Below are 13941 nucleotides of genomic sequence, written 5' to 3' on the forward strand. Positions count from 1 at the left end.
TTCAATAATATTGCTCAATTTCATTAAACTAATGTTTAAGAACAAATTTGACCAGTTATTTTGTTTTTCTCCTGCCAGTGAACACACTACTAACTACGTGCGTTTCTCAGGTTGAGTGCTGCCAAGAAACACAGACAAACTCAAAGCCTATAATAAATATTGAAAGTAGGGAATAAACTCAGTTTTATAGTGAATCAACAGGATTTTACCCTCTCCATTTAAAGCATTTTTATTCACTCCTCTCAAGCACCATTCCTTCTTGTTCAGTTCTCGGTCACTGCTCGAGTGAGCTGGTTGTGAGAGAAAACACTCAAAACCTCCAGTTTTAAAAGAACAAGCTCCTCACTGCAGGGATATCCTTTTTGCTTAAAGGTGCTCTAAGCGATGTCACGCGTTTTAAGGGCCAAAACATTTTTTGTCACATACAGCAAACATCTCCTCACTATCCGCTAGCTGCCTGTCCCCTGAACACACTGTAAAAACGAGGTCTCTGTAGTCGCCACAAGCTCCGAAAACAGCAATAAAAACAAACTGGTGCAGCCTGGACCACGAATCATAATAAACACGCTCCAGCCAATAACCAACAAGAATGATTTTAAATGCGCGTTCATGACTGTTTCAGGAAGCACGGAGGGGAGGGGAGGAGGAGGAGGAGGGAGGGTCTAGCTAGCCTCTGTTTTGTTTGACAACACTTTGAACGTCAACAGAAAGTTACTCCACCCAGGATCTCTTAGAGCACCTTTAACTTTGTTTTCTTCTATTTTCCACAAAATATTCCTGTAATAAGTGCTGCGAGCACAGATAAACAAAGCGATATCAGCAGACAGAGAACAGTTGCTGATTGAACTTGTGACGTGCAATGCTCTCTCTTTGACGCATTCCCAACCCTGCACTATTGGGTTACTGATTATGAATGATTATCAACTGAAATTGGGTCAAATTAACCCAGCTTCCTTACCCAACAGTCTCAACACATTTTAAGTTTGATAAAATTCCAAACCGTCAGGCTGCTTGTCAGTATATTTAGCAGTACACTTTAACCATTTTTATTTCTGGTTGAACTATCCCTTTAAGTCCTATTTAAGTGGGTCAAAAAACACTCTTAAGTTCAACTAATTAAACTATAATACATTTTCATTTAGTTGCTATTAACATAAGTGTCCGAAAACATTACGTTCGGTTTGCACTTAAGTCTATTCTTTTCACAGTTCTCTGTTATAGATTAATAGTCACATTTCAAGTAGCTAAACAAATAAAATATTTAATCTTTTTTAACAGTGTTTTATTTTGATTATTTTTGATGAGTTTGTTTTTAAAAAGTGTAATTTTAATTTTGCATTTTTATAATTTAATTATCTACACGCTACATCGACTCACAAACCAGTTCCTGGTGTTCTCTCACAAACCTCAGTTTAGGAAACACTGCATTAACTAATAATAAAGTATAAAGTGTTGTCAAAATACTTGTGATGTACATGAAAGAAATGTACATGCAAAGGCCACTGATGAATAAAGTTTTTAAAAACATTATAGAGAGATAATTAATTTTGAAGTTTTATTAAGTGTTAACAATGAGATTATGTGGTTTTTATAATCAATTAACACTGCTTTTGTCATTTTTTACAAGATGGACAAAATTTGTCACTAAAAAAGTAATTTGGTTTAACCAAAAATTTCGGTTTTACTGAATGACACTTTTGGTTATACCGAATGACGATATTTTCAAACAGTGCTAACAGACTGATATCTAGCTAGCTAGCTAACAAAGGGACAATCAAACATTTTATATTTAGTACAAGTTTTTAAAATATTACAACATTTTCTGTGTTTTATATCAGTCACCGAATGACCTGATGTTTCAGGAAATGCGTATGAGCAAGTGAAAACATTAATTTTTCAAATAGTTAAAAAAGAGTTAGTTACTTTGCTTGTCTGAATGATGTCACATCCTGTCACATGATATTGACTGCATGTCTTGATCCAAAATGGTCTTTTTTTATTGGTTACTCCAAATGACATAAAAAAAAATGACTTCTACATATAATTTTAATACCATTTTGCACTATGTTGATATATGATGTTGTAAAATCATGCCAGAATAAAAAAATGTACATTTATTACATTTTAAGATATTATAATCACAAATGAAATGGCTGTATTGGCCTTAAGACGGTTAAACCGAATGAGCTTTTGACACTTCAAGATCTTTAAAATACCTTTATATGTAGCAAAATATAATTAAAAGCTTTTGGATTCAATAAAAGAGATCTAGTTGCACTACCTTACATACTTTTGATGTCATATCTTTGTTTTTTATTATTATTAAGGCCGAAAAATATATATATTATTATTTTTTTTTTAATTATTATTAAGGGACAAAAAATGACCCGTCAAGTCATTGACCCACAAAGCAACTTTTGATTGCTATCAATAGAGTAAGATGCTCTTTCCCCACATAATATCGTTACAGCATCTACCAAATGAAGCTACTCAGCCAAACCATGACTGCCCTGCCAATAACAGATCCATGTACATGTAGATGGGAGGTGTTAATAATGGTGGCGAGAAGCTTGGAGGTTTAGTTTTAGCCAGCCATTCTGGTCAGGTTATTATGTGTATTTGCAAATGGCCATGTTTATTCATTGTAATTACCTCTAACAAATTAGCCTCAGATGTGCCAGCTCGCAGCTGTCCTGACAGGGTTCAATGCACCAGTTTGAAATGCTGCCAGGCTGCATGCTGTAGCAGCAACGTTTCCTGACAGCTTCCATTCTGTCCGCGCTGCCGGCTGGAGAATCTGCTTGCACAGTCAGACATGTAAACCTTCAAATGAACTTCAGTGTTCTGAAGGGTAAAGCAGGATTTTCACAGCACCTTTAAATCCTGTTAACGCTATAGTCTTAATACGCCTGATCTCTGCTTTCATCAGAAGGACCATGTGACAGGCAGATCTTCACATCTCAGTGTTTGGACACATGCAGATAATCACAATCACTTAGCAGATTTCTTGTTTTATCACTCTGTATATCTCATTGCCTTTTAGTGCTGTTTGTTAAAGCAAGTATTACTATTGCTGCTGTTTATACCTAGGGTTAGTGATTTAAATGTCTAAATTTAAGAGTATTAAACTCAGGCGTGCAACTCATTCAGGGTAGCCAAGTCAGTGGGCTACAATTGAGCTACATTTATTAAACTATTGCCACAGTTTGACATATTATGGCATAAATTGTATTTGACTGAAATGCTTGCATTGAAATATTTTATATTCTACCATTGATTAAACTGTGCTGCGAAGGAGGGCCACTGGTAGGGAGCCTTTGAGCTGTGTTAATGATCACAATGATATAGTACTTTCCAATTTGCGTAACAGTGACTGTAAAATATGTATTTTAGGTATGGAAAGGGCATATTTTGAGTTTTGATGTTTGGAATATGATTATTGGACTATTTTTGATTACCCTAAACTCTTTTCTCACTGCTGGGTCAGTCCATCTCAAGCAGTTCAATGAGGATTACTTGACCATTTTACATTTTTTTTTGCATGATCACCTCTGTGTATTGCTATTGTAAAACCACCATTTTATTTTGTTTTTATTGGACTTGTTTTAACCACAACAGCCATCTTTGTGCAATGGCACACATCATTTTGTTTAAGCTGGCATTTTGGTTAAGCGGACAATTATGAAAACCTCAAAAACTTGGATGGACTGAGCTCCTTAAAATTACCCAGGACTGGTCATTTTTAAGTATTCTTTTGAGTATATCATCATATCATATATACACAGATTCAAAGGTCTTCACTACAACCCATCAAAATAAATGTTCCCTTTCGAGTGGAACTCAACGCTAAATTCCATCCAGATAATATGACGGTAGCTGCTCATATCTTGGCCTTCCTGACAAACATTTCTTGTTGGATGAAGGACCACCACCTTCAACTAAACCTTGCGTAAACAGAGCTTCTTGTGATCCCGTCCAACCCAACATTCCATCACAACTTCTCCGTTCAGCTTGGTTTGTCAACCACAACTCCATTCAGGACAGCCAGGAACCTTGGAGGTGTGATTGATGATCAGTTGAACTTCACAGGCCACATTGCTACTACTGCCAGGACCTGATTTGCCTTATACAACATTAGGAGGATTAAGCCCTTTCTATCAGAGCATGCTACACAACTCCTTGTCCAAGATCTTGTTTTATCCAGACTGGACTATTGTAATGCTTTCTTGGCAGGCCTTCTAGCATGCACTGTCAAACCTCTGCAACTGATCCATAATGCTGCAGCAGGAGTGGTCTTTAACGAGCTGAAGAGAGCGAACGTCACACCTCTCCTCATAAAATTGTATTGGTTGCCAATTACCGCTCAAATTGAATTCAAAGCACTGATGTTTGCCTACAGAACAACCACTGGCTTGGCACCCCTATACCTGAACTCATTACTTCAGACCTACATGCCATCCAGATGCTTGCATTCTGCTGCCTTGTGGTGCCATCACAACGAGGCACAAAATCACTTACACAGACGTGGACTGTTTCCTGCTGGTGGAATGACCTGCCTAACTAAATCAGAGCTGCTGAGTCTTTAGCCATTTTCAAGAAACTGCAACACCCATTAATATTAACAGTTACTATTCTATCCCCCTGTTTCAAAGACAAGGCTGAAGCTAGTCCTAGACTAAAATGCATGTTTGAACTGTTTTATCTGAAAGCAACTTGTACTGACATATCTTAAAATATGTCAGTGTCATTGTTTTGTCTCAAGATGCACACCAGTATTGATTTTTTCTAGTGTACATTTATAAAAGATACTTAAATATCTTAATTGAACTAAGGACTAATCCTGGCTTAGGCTAAGCCCTGTCTGTGAAACCGGGCCAATATCTTTTTTAAAAAACCTTGCTACGTGTACTGTGCTGGACTGACTGGGACTGGTCACAGCAAATTGTGGACCTATTGTTACTTTGATTGCTTCTATTGCTTTCCTCATTTGTAAGTTGCTTTGGATAAAAGCGTCTGCTAAATTACTAAATGTAAATGTAAAGCATGTGTCTATTCACCAATTTGGAATTGGCCGAATTGGCCGAATGTATGGACTGCTACGCTACATCAGGAAGTCCATAAATAGATGCCAACTTGCCAACAGCTTCTTCAAAAGTTCAAAAGCTGTTGAGTCAAATCAGTCAGGAGTAAGTCTATACAATGGCAGGGTTGAGTTACTGGAAATGTGTGACACCATGCTGACTTGAGCCTTACGATCATTTTACATGCCACAAGCTCTGATCTTGGTTGCAGAAAGAGCATTCTCACTCATCTCAAACTCAGCCTGTGCAAACTGCCTCAGCAACAGTGGGACTCATGGGCTTGACCCTCTTCCCTCGAAAAAAGTGGCAAGCCCATGAGTCCCACTGTTGCTGAGGCAGTTTGCACAGGCTGAGTTTGAGATGAGTGAGAATGCTCTTTCTCTCACGCTCTGCTTACTCAAAGGTCCCCCATTTTGGATCTCAGGCTGAAACTAGGAACCCACGCTTTCTACATCTGATCCTGAGGGATTGGATGTAGAAAAGGAGGCGAGTGCTTTGGTAGAGCAGCTTCCTCAGTCTGCCACTTTCGAGGAGCTGCTTGAGGTTATTACTCGCTCGGTGGCTAAATTAAATCTGGGATGGCCAGATGGGAGTACAGACTCCTTGTCGCCATCTCCCATTCTTTCCCTTGCTCAACACTTGAGGTGTCGAGATCGTGGAAGAATCCATACTCTGTCTTGTTGATACACAGGCATCATCAACATATTCTTGGTATATGAGAGCAGGGGCATGGGACGATGCCGAAGATGGCAGGGATGGTTGTGGGCTATCTCTCCCCTTCATCAGTGTCGTCGTGGTGGAGGAAACCTACTTTGCCCACTAAGCCGTGTAGAGTGACATCTGCATATGCGACAGCAGGTCAGGCTGGTACTTCCCTGCACACCATGGCGGTTCTGCAGGTGTACCAGGCAGACCTGCTAAGAATTTTGGATCATGGTAAGGGATTAGGGCCTGACAAGGTTCAAGAACTCTGCCAAAATTTAACTGGCATCAAGCAAAAGGACAAGGCCTTTTCCTCTACGCTCCAATTTCACCTTCTGGTCTGTTCGGTGACACAGTTAACACCATCGTCAACAGATACCAGGAGGCCAAATGACAGTCAGCAGCATTCAAGGAGATCCCTCACTATGTCCCAGAGCCGGCTGCCTCTACCAACCATGCTCGACTGGCGCAGCTCTCTTAGAGAAGAGCAGAAGATGAGCGTGGCCTCTCAAGCCGAGGGGACAGAGGGCAGGGAGATCCACTCAGTCCAGAATGCCTAAGGGGAGATCCGACCTAAAAGAAGTTAACTCTGTGAGTACTGACGCCTTCAGGCCTCAGTCCCTGAGGGGCCCCCCTCGAGGGAGGTCAGTGTACACCACGATATCATGTGCCCAACTTTCCCCTGGGCTTTCAGCGGGCGCTTCTACTTCTACCACCGGTGATTTGAGAGGTGGGGTATCCAACAGGTCATTTGCCCCACGAAGGGATTCTTCCCTTCAGTCAGTTTGGGTGTTTCCTGCCAGTACACTGCTTCAGGGCACTAAACAGATCAATTCTATCGATAAAATGATTCCTCTGTCTGACTTTGTGTCAGTGTGGCAACTTCTGTCCGATGTCTCTCAGTGGGCTTTGAATACTGTAATAAAACCTTGTCCACCTTGTTTCCAAAGCATGGTGGTAACAAAAGTCCGTCAAGTAGGAGACAAAGTATTTCTCAAACACAAACTGTTCCACAGAATTAGTGGAAAATAACGGATTTCATAGGGCCCTATGTAAGCAATCACCTAGCAATGTCCTAGCAACCACCCAGAAGATGCTTGCAACCTTAAAAGCAACATGCTAAAATGCTCAGAACACCTTAGCAATCACATAGCAAAATCTTGGCATCTACCACAGTGCCTAGCATTATAACGAATTGGAACAATTTAAGCACAAAATCTATTGTGATGCTGTACATTCCTCACACTGAATATAAATTCCAAACATCCCATTTCCTCCTCGGAAACAAATAACGACAGTAATCCACACACATGTTTCTGAGACACATGCTATCTTACAACCACAGTGTGAATGTGGCTGTGAGATCATGATGACATCTGGTGTTAGAGTGAATGTGACTTGACTTTTGTCCTCACAGTAATCTGTGATTTATCCTCCCCCATCACCATCTGCCACTCTTCCTCTTCACCTTCTTTCTCTAACACATGCAACACACACACACACACACACACACACACACACACACACACACACACACACACACACACACACACACACACACACACACACACACACACACACACACACACACACACACACACACACACACAGACACACACACAAACACACACACACACACAGACACACACACACACACACACACACACACACACACACACACACACACACACACACACACACACACACACAAAAACACTGTCAGTAGGGATGCAGTTCTAATTGAGTAGGGTTTTCTGGTTCTGATTCCTCTTAAAAATTATTTCCTTATTGATACACTAAATGTCATTTTGCACCACCACAACCCCTTGAATTGGTCCTGTACTAGAGCTTACTAAAACAAAAAACAAAAAAATGCTACCACCATAAAATATATTACAGTTTTTTCCAATTGCTAACACACAATTTTTCAAACTAGTCTGGTTTTATCAAAACACTTAACACAATTCACAAAACCACACACCCAAACTGCAAAATACCTCATATATCCTGCAAAATGAAGCACTGCAACCGAAACTACACAGAGCATTATCAAAATCAAACTTTTGCATGAAATGGCACACACTTCATTCATATTACCAGATTTTTGCCTAACCACCTACACACTGTTGGGCATAATGAAAAGCACCCCCATCTTTAGTATGCTTTGCCATAATACTACAGTTTTTTCCAATTGCTAACACACAATTTTTCAAACTAGTCTGGTTTTATCAAAACACTTAACACAATTCACAAAACCACACACCCAAACTGCAAAATACCTCATATATCCTGCAAAATGAAGCACTGCAACCGAAACTACACAGAGCATTATCAAAATCAAACTTTTGCATGAAATGGCACACACTTCATTCATATTACCAGATTTTTGCCTAACCACCTACACACTGTTGGGCATAATGAAAAGCACCCCCATCTTTAGTATGCTTTGCCATAATACTAAAATATGTATCAGATTGTTCACATGCACAGAAATATTTGCAGATACACACACATGCTGTTGCAACATTTTTATTTTTTTTCCTTCACTACAGTAAACAAGTCAGTACAACATAAGCACAGCAGATATATTTACATAGGACTGAACAAAAATATTCTTACAAAAAAAGTAAACTGAAAAAGAAAATTTCTGAAAAAAATATATTACAGTAAAAAAAACAAAACAAAAAAAAAGGCAAGAAAAATAATTAGGCAGCATCTTGCCGCACAGCCGGGTCTGGCCACAACGCCTCGTCAACATCACAGGCAATATCTTCCCTTGCCAGACATCGAGGGAAGAAGCGCCTTGAGTGCCTTATCCATCCCTGAATTGCACCCACATCAATCTCATCACATGCCTCTTCCATGGCCTGCACAAGAGGCATGCGCACAAAGGGCTGCCGGTCGTATACCTTCCACCGCCATGCCGAAAAAAATTCTTCTATGGGGTTCAGAAATGGTGAGTATGGTGGTAGGTATTGCACAAGAAATGTTGGGTGGTCAGCAAACCAGTTTTGGACTGGGGCTGCACGATGAAAGCTCACATTGTCCCATACTACAACGTACCGGTTTCTTTGATGGTCTGCATCATTCATACGCTCTGGTGGTATGAGAATGTTGTGAAGTCTGTCCAGAAATGTGAGAATATGGGCTGTGTTGTATGGTCCAAGTTTGGCATGACGGTGGAGGACACCATGCATATTGGAGATGGCAGCGCACATTGTGATGTTCCCACCACGTTGGCCAGGAACATCTATAATGGCTCTGTGGCCAATGAGGTTTCTCCCTCTTATTCTGGTCTTTGCTAGGTTGAACCCAGCCTCATCTATAAAGATGAACTCATGTGGGATTGCATGAGCATCCATTTCCAGTACTCCCTGAAAACAAAGAACAAAAATCACTCAATATGGTGTTATCCAGTACACTGGGAAACAATGTTGTGTGTAGTGTACTGCAGTCAATATAGTACTTACATCCACATATGCTCGTCTGAACTCTTTGTTTCTTTGAGAGTTTCTCTCAAACGGCACCTTATAAAGTTGTTTCATTCTGATTTGGTTTCGCTTGAGAATGCGAGCCAATGTGGACAGACTAACTCGTTGAATGTTGTTGAATAAGGTGTTGTCTTGGATGATGTGGCTTTGAATTTCTCGTAATCTGATTTCATTATTTTCCAAAACCAAGTTTACAATGGCAGCTTCCTGTACCCCGGTGAACATTTGGCCCCCTCCTCCACCATGGTGTCGTCTCTCAGTCCTTTAGAAAAAATAAAATAAAAATATATATAGGGCTTGGACAATGCAGCCTAAATATTTTCCCCCACAGTAGAGTACATTGTACAGGAAACTTGTACAGTTCATGAATGGCTGATGTCATACACTAAGTAAACAGGTGTCACCCAACTGATACACTATGACATGGGGTATACTACATGTGTACTACATGAAATTTTGGTTACATACCTGTTCTCCAGTCTAAAGGTCCGGATGACAGAGGCGACAGTAAAACGGCTCAAGTTTGGCTGCACTCTCTGTCCAGCCTCACGCATTGTCAACCCATGGTTGATGACATGATCTACTAAGGTTGCTCTGATTTCATTTGAAAGTGTTTGTCTTCTTTGGCCATGAACTCCTCTACCTGCTCTACCCCTACCTCTCACTCTTCCTCCCCCTCTTATTCTCAACCTCCCTCTTCCTCTTCCTCTTCCTCTTCCTCTCTCTGCAATGTCTTCCATTGTTGTTGTAAAAAAAAAAAAGTTTCTCACCTGTGGTCTTTTCATAGTGCTTACATCCTGATTGAAGTGTTAACAATTAACCACTGAGGTGTTTGGCCAGGTGGCACATGTAATTGGCCAATTAGCTCATGTAGTGTCATTTTGAATGGCAGTGTTTTGAAATGGCAAACATGTGACTTTATGTCAGATTGTTGTGTCTTATGCAGAGAACTGTATTTAGTGAATTTAAAAAGTGCTATTTTGAAATGCAAAATGTGTGTAAAACAGAAAAGGTGTTTAGACTTTTGGAGACTTGAGAAGAAGTTTTGCTCTCTGTGTGTCAGTTTAAATAATTGTGCTGTGCATGTCATTTTAGTGTGTTAGCAATTGGAAAAAACTGTAAAATATGTATCAGATTGTTCACATGCACAGAAATATTTGCAGATGCACACACATGCTGTTGCAACATTTTTATTTTTTTTCCTTCACTACAGTAAACAAGTCAGTACAACATAAGCACAGCAGATATATTTACATGGGACTGAACAAAAATATTCTTACAAAAAAAGTAAACTGAAAAAGAAAATTTCTGAAAAAAAAAAATATTACAGTAAAAAAAACAAAACAAAAAAAAAAGAAAAATAATTAGGCAGCATCTTGCCGCACAGCCGGGTCTGGCCACAACGCCTCGTCAACATCACAGGCAATATCTTCCCTTGCCAGACATCGAGGGAAGAAGCGCCTTGAGTGCCTTATCCATCCCTGAATTGCACCCACATCAATCTCATCACATGCCTCTTCCATGGCCTGCACAAGAGGCATGCGCACAAAGGGCTGCCGGTCGTATACCTTCCACCGCCATGCCGAAAAGAATTCTTCTATGGGGTTCAGAAATGGTGAGTATGGTGGGAGGTATTGCACGAGAAATGTTGGGTGGTCAGCAAACCAGTTTTGGACTGGGGCTGCACGATGAAAGCTCACGTTGTCCCATACTACAACGTACCGGTTTCTTTGATGGTCTGCATCATTCATACGCTCTGGTGGTATGAGAATGTTGTGAAGTCTGTCCAGAAATATGAGTTGTGTTGTATGGTCCAAGTTTGGCATGACGGTGGAGGACACCATGCATATTGGAGATGGCAGCGCACATTGTGATGTTCCCACCACGTTGGCCAGGAACATCTATAATGGCTCTGTGGCCAATGAGGTTTCTCCCCCTTCTTCTGGTCTTTGCTAGGTTGAACCCAGCCTCATCTATAAAGATGAACTCATGTGGGATTGCATGAGCATCCATTTCCAGTACTCCCTGAAAACAAAGAACAAAAATCACTCAATATGGTGTTATCCAGTACACTGGGAAACAATGTTGTGTGTAGTGTACTGCAGTCAATATAGTACTTACATCCACATATGCTCGTCTGAACTCTTTGTTTCTTTGAGAGTTTCTCTCAAACGGCACCTTATAAAGTTGTTTCATTCTGATTTGGTTTCGCTTGAGAATGCGAGCCAATGTGGACAGACTAACTCGTTGAATGTTGTTGAATAAGGTGTTGTCTTGGATGATGTGGCTTTGAATTTCTCGTAATCTGATTTCATTATTTTCCAAAACCAAGTTTACAATGGCAGCTTCCTGTACCCCGGTGAACATTTGGCCCCTTCCTCCACCATGGTGTCGTCTCTCAGTCCTTTAGAAAAAATAAAATAAAAATATATATAGGGCTTGGACAATGCAGCCTAAATATTTTCCCCCACAGTAGAGTACATTGTACAGGAAACTTGTACAGTTCATGAATGGCTGATGTCATACACTAAGTAAACAGGTGTCACCCAACTGATACACTATGACATGGGGTATACTACATGTGTACTACATGAAATTTTGGTTACATACCTGTTCTCCAGTCTAAAGGTCCGGATGACAGAGGCTACAGTAAAACGGCTCAAGTTTGGCTGCACTCTCTGTCCAGCCTCACGCATTGTCAACCCATGGTTGATGACATGATCTACTAAGGTTGCTCTGATTTCATTTGAAAGTGTTTGTCTTCTTTGGCCATGAACTCCTCTACCTGCTCTACCATTACCTTTCACTCTTCCTCCCCCTCTTATTCTCAACCTCCCTCTTCCTCTTCCTCTTCCTCTCTCTGCAATGTCTTCCATTGTTGTTGTAAAAAAAAAAGGTTCTCACCTGTGGTCTTTCCATAGTGCTTACATCCTGATTGAAGTGTTAACAATTAACCACTGAAGTGTTTGGCCAGGTGGCACATGTAATTGGCCAATTAGCTCATGTAGTGTCATTTTGAATGGCAGTGTTTTGAAATGGCAAACATGTGACTTTATGTCAGATTGTTGTGTCTTATGCAGAGAACTGTATTTAGTGAATTTAAAAAGTGCTATTTTAAAATGCAAAATGTGTGTAAAACAGAAAAGGTGTTTAGACTTTTGGAGACTTGAGAAGAAGTTTTGCTCTCTGTGTGTCAGTTTAAATAATTGTGCTGTGCATGTCATTTTAGTGTGTTAACAATTGGAAAAAACTGTAAGCAGCACATCGGTTTGTATATTGTTTACATTACATTTTTATTTGTATTTTTGATCAAATAATCGCAGCTTTGATGAATATACAAGACTTCTTTCAAAAATATCTTACTTACCCCTACCTTCTGAATAGCAGTGTATCACAGTTTCCTGAAAAATATAAAGCAGAACAACTGTGTTACAACATTCATAATAAGAAATGTTTCATGATTGAATGATTTCTAAAGGATCATGTGACACTGAAGATTGGAGTAATGATGCTGAATATTCAGCTTTGACGTCACAGAAATGAGTTCATTCTTACAACGGTTATTTTCAACTGTAAAAAAAATTCACAATATTAATATTTTTACTGTATTTTATACACAAAATATATCACTGCAAACTCAGCAAAAACATAATTCATTGTGCCCTGCTGTACATTTTCTAGGTATTTTTATCACTGTGTTTTGTCCATATCAGTAAAGGAATGCAGATGTTCAATAACCATTAACACACCGAACACAATGAAAATCATTTAATTAACATTGAATCAGTTCAGCTTCTCGGTTCCTGGATCTCACTGCAGTTCCTCTAGAGGTCTAGATTTACCTGATTTGTGATCAAGCTGTAATTAATCCTTCCTCTCCAAAGTCAGCCGCGGACACGGCTTAGGTTGTGTTTGTGTGTGTGTACGTTTATGTACATTGTTTACGTGTATCTTGTCTGCTACATTCTTAACTGTCCATTAAAATGATCATGTTGAAATGTTAATATGCACGTGTGCTGCACACTCCCTTGGGATGTTTGCTGGTGCATTCTGGGAAATCTGATGTCCCTCTTTCTCTCTCTCTGTAGCTGAAGACTGCCGACTGCTCTCTCAAATCCCAAAGGTGCGCTGCCTGAGAAATGAACGCCGGGAAGGTACATGTGAAATGAGTGGAATGGAGATATGCTCATATACTGAGATAAAACATGTTGAATGTTATGTCATAAATGCATAAATCCTGTACAATTATTGAAGAGATATTTAATTAATTCAGGATTCAGATCTCTTTTGCACATATTTATTTTTTATTCATATACTGTAAAAGGTTATCTGCAATTGTTACCTTAAAGTACTATTTCTACCTGATTTCACCATAAAAATTTGTTTTGTTCGTACAAATTAAAAGAAATATATAACAATATTTTTCACTAGAATAAAACCAGTTCATTTTACCATTTTTTTTTTTCAGTGTATAGTGCTTAACTAACAAACATAAAAATTACAGCTTTCAACAGGAATAATTCACATAAAAATGTAAAAATAAATAAATAATAATAATAAAATCCAGTACCTTTAGTTTAGGAAAAAAACTGCATGTTTTGCTAAATTGTATATGCACATTTGAAGAAAACATACACTACTGTTCAAAAGCCGGGGTCATTTTATAA

At 39.5% G+C, this 13941-nt stretch overlaps 1 protein-coding gene across 1 annotated transcript in view; it reads left to right on the forward strand.

Annotated features, from left to right (window-relative positions):
• Nucleotides 1-13941, forward strand: part of galnt16 (UDP-N-acetyl-alpha-D-galactosamine:polypeptide N-acetylgalactosaminyltransferase 16) — a 77420-nt gene that overhangs the window by 20635 nt on the left and 42844 nt on the right. The window contains exon 5 of the mRNA XM_067367351.1: nucleotides 13363-13428. Within this exon, the coding sequence (XP_067223452.1) occupies nucleotides 13363-13428 (66 nt within the window). The remainder of the gene's footprint in view (nucleotides 1-13362; nucleotides 13429-13941) is intronic.

Source organism: Chanodichthys erythropterus, chromosome 18 (genome assembly GCF_024489055.1).
Source record: "Chanodichthys erythropterus isolate Z2021 chromosome 18, ASM2448905v1, whole genome shotgun sequence".
Taxonomy (NCBI): Eukaryota; Metazoa; Chordata; class Actinopteri; order Cypriniformes; family Xenocyprididae; genus Chanodichthys; species Chanodichthys erythropterus.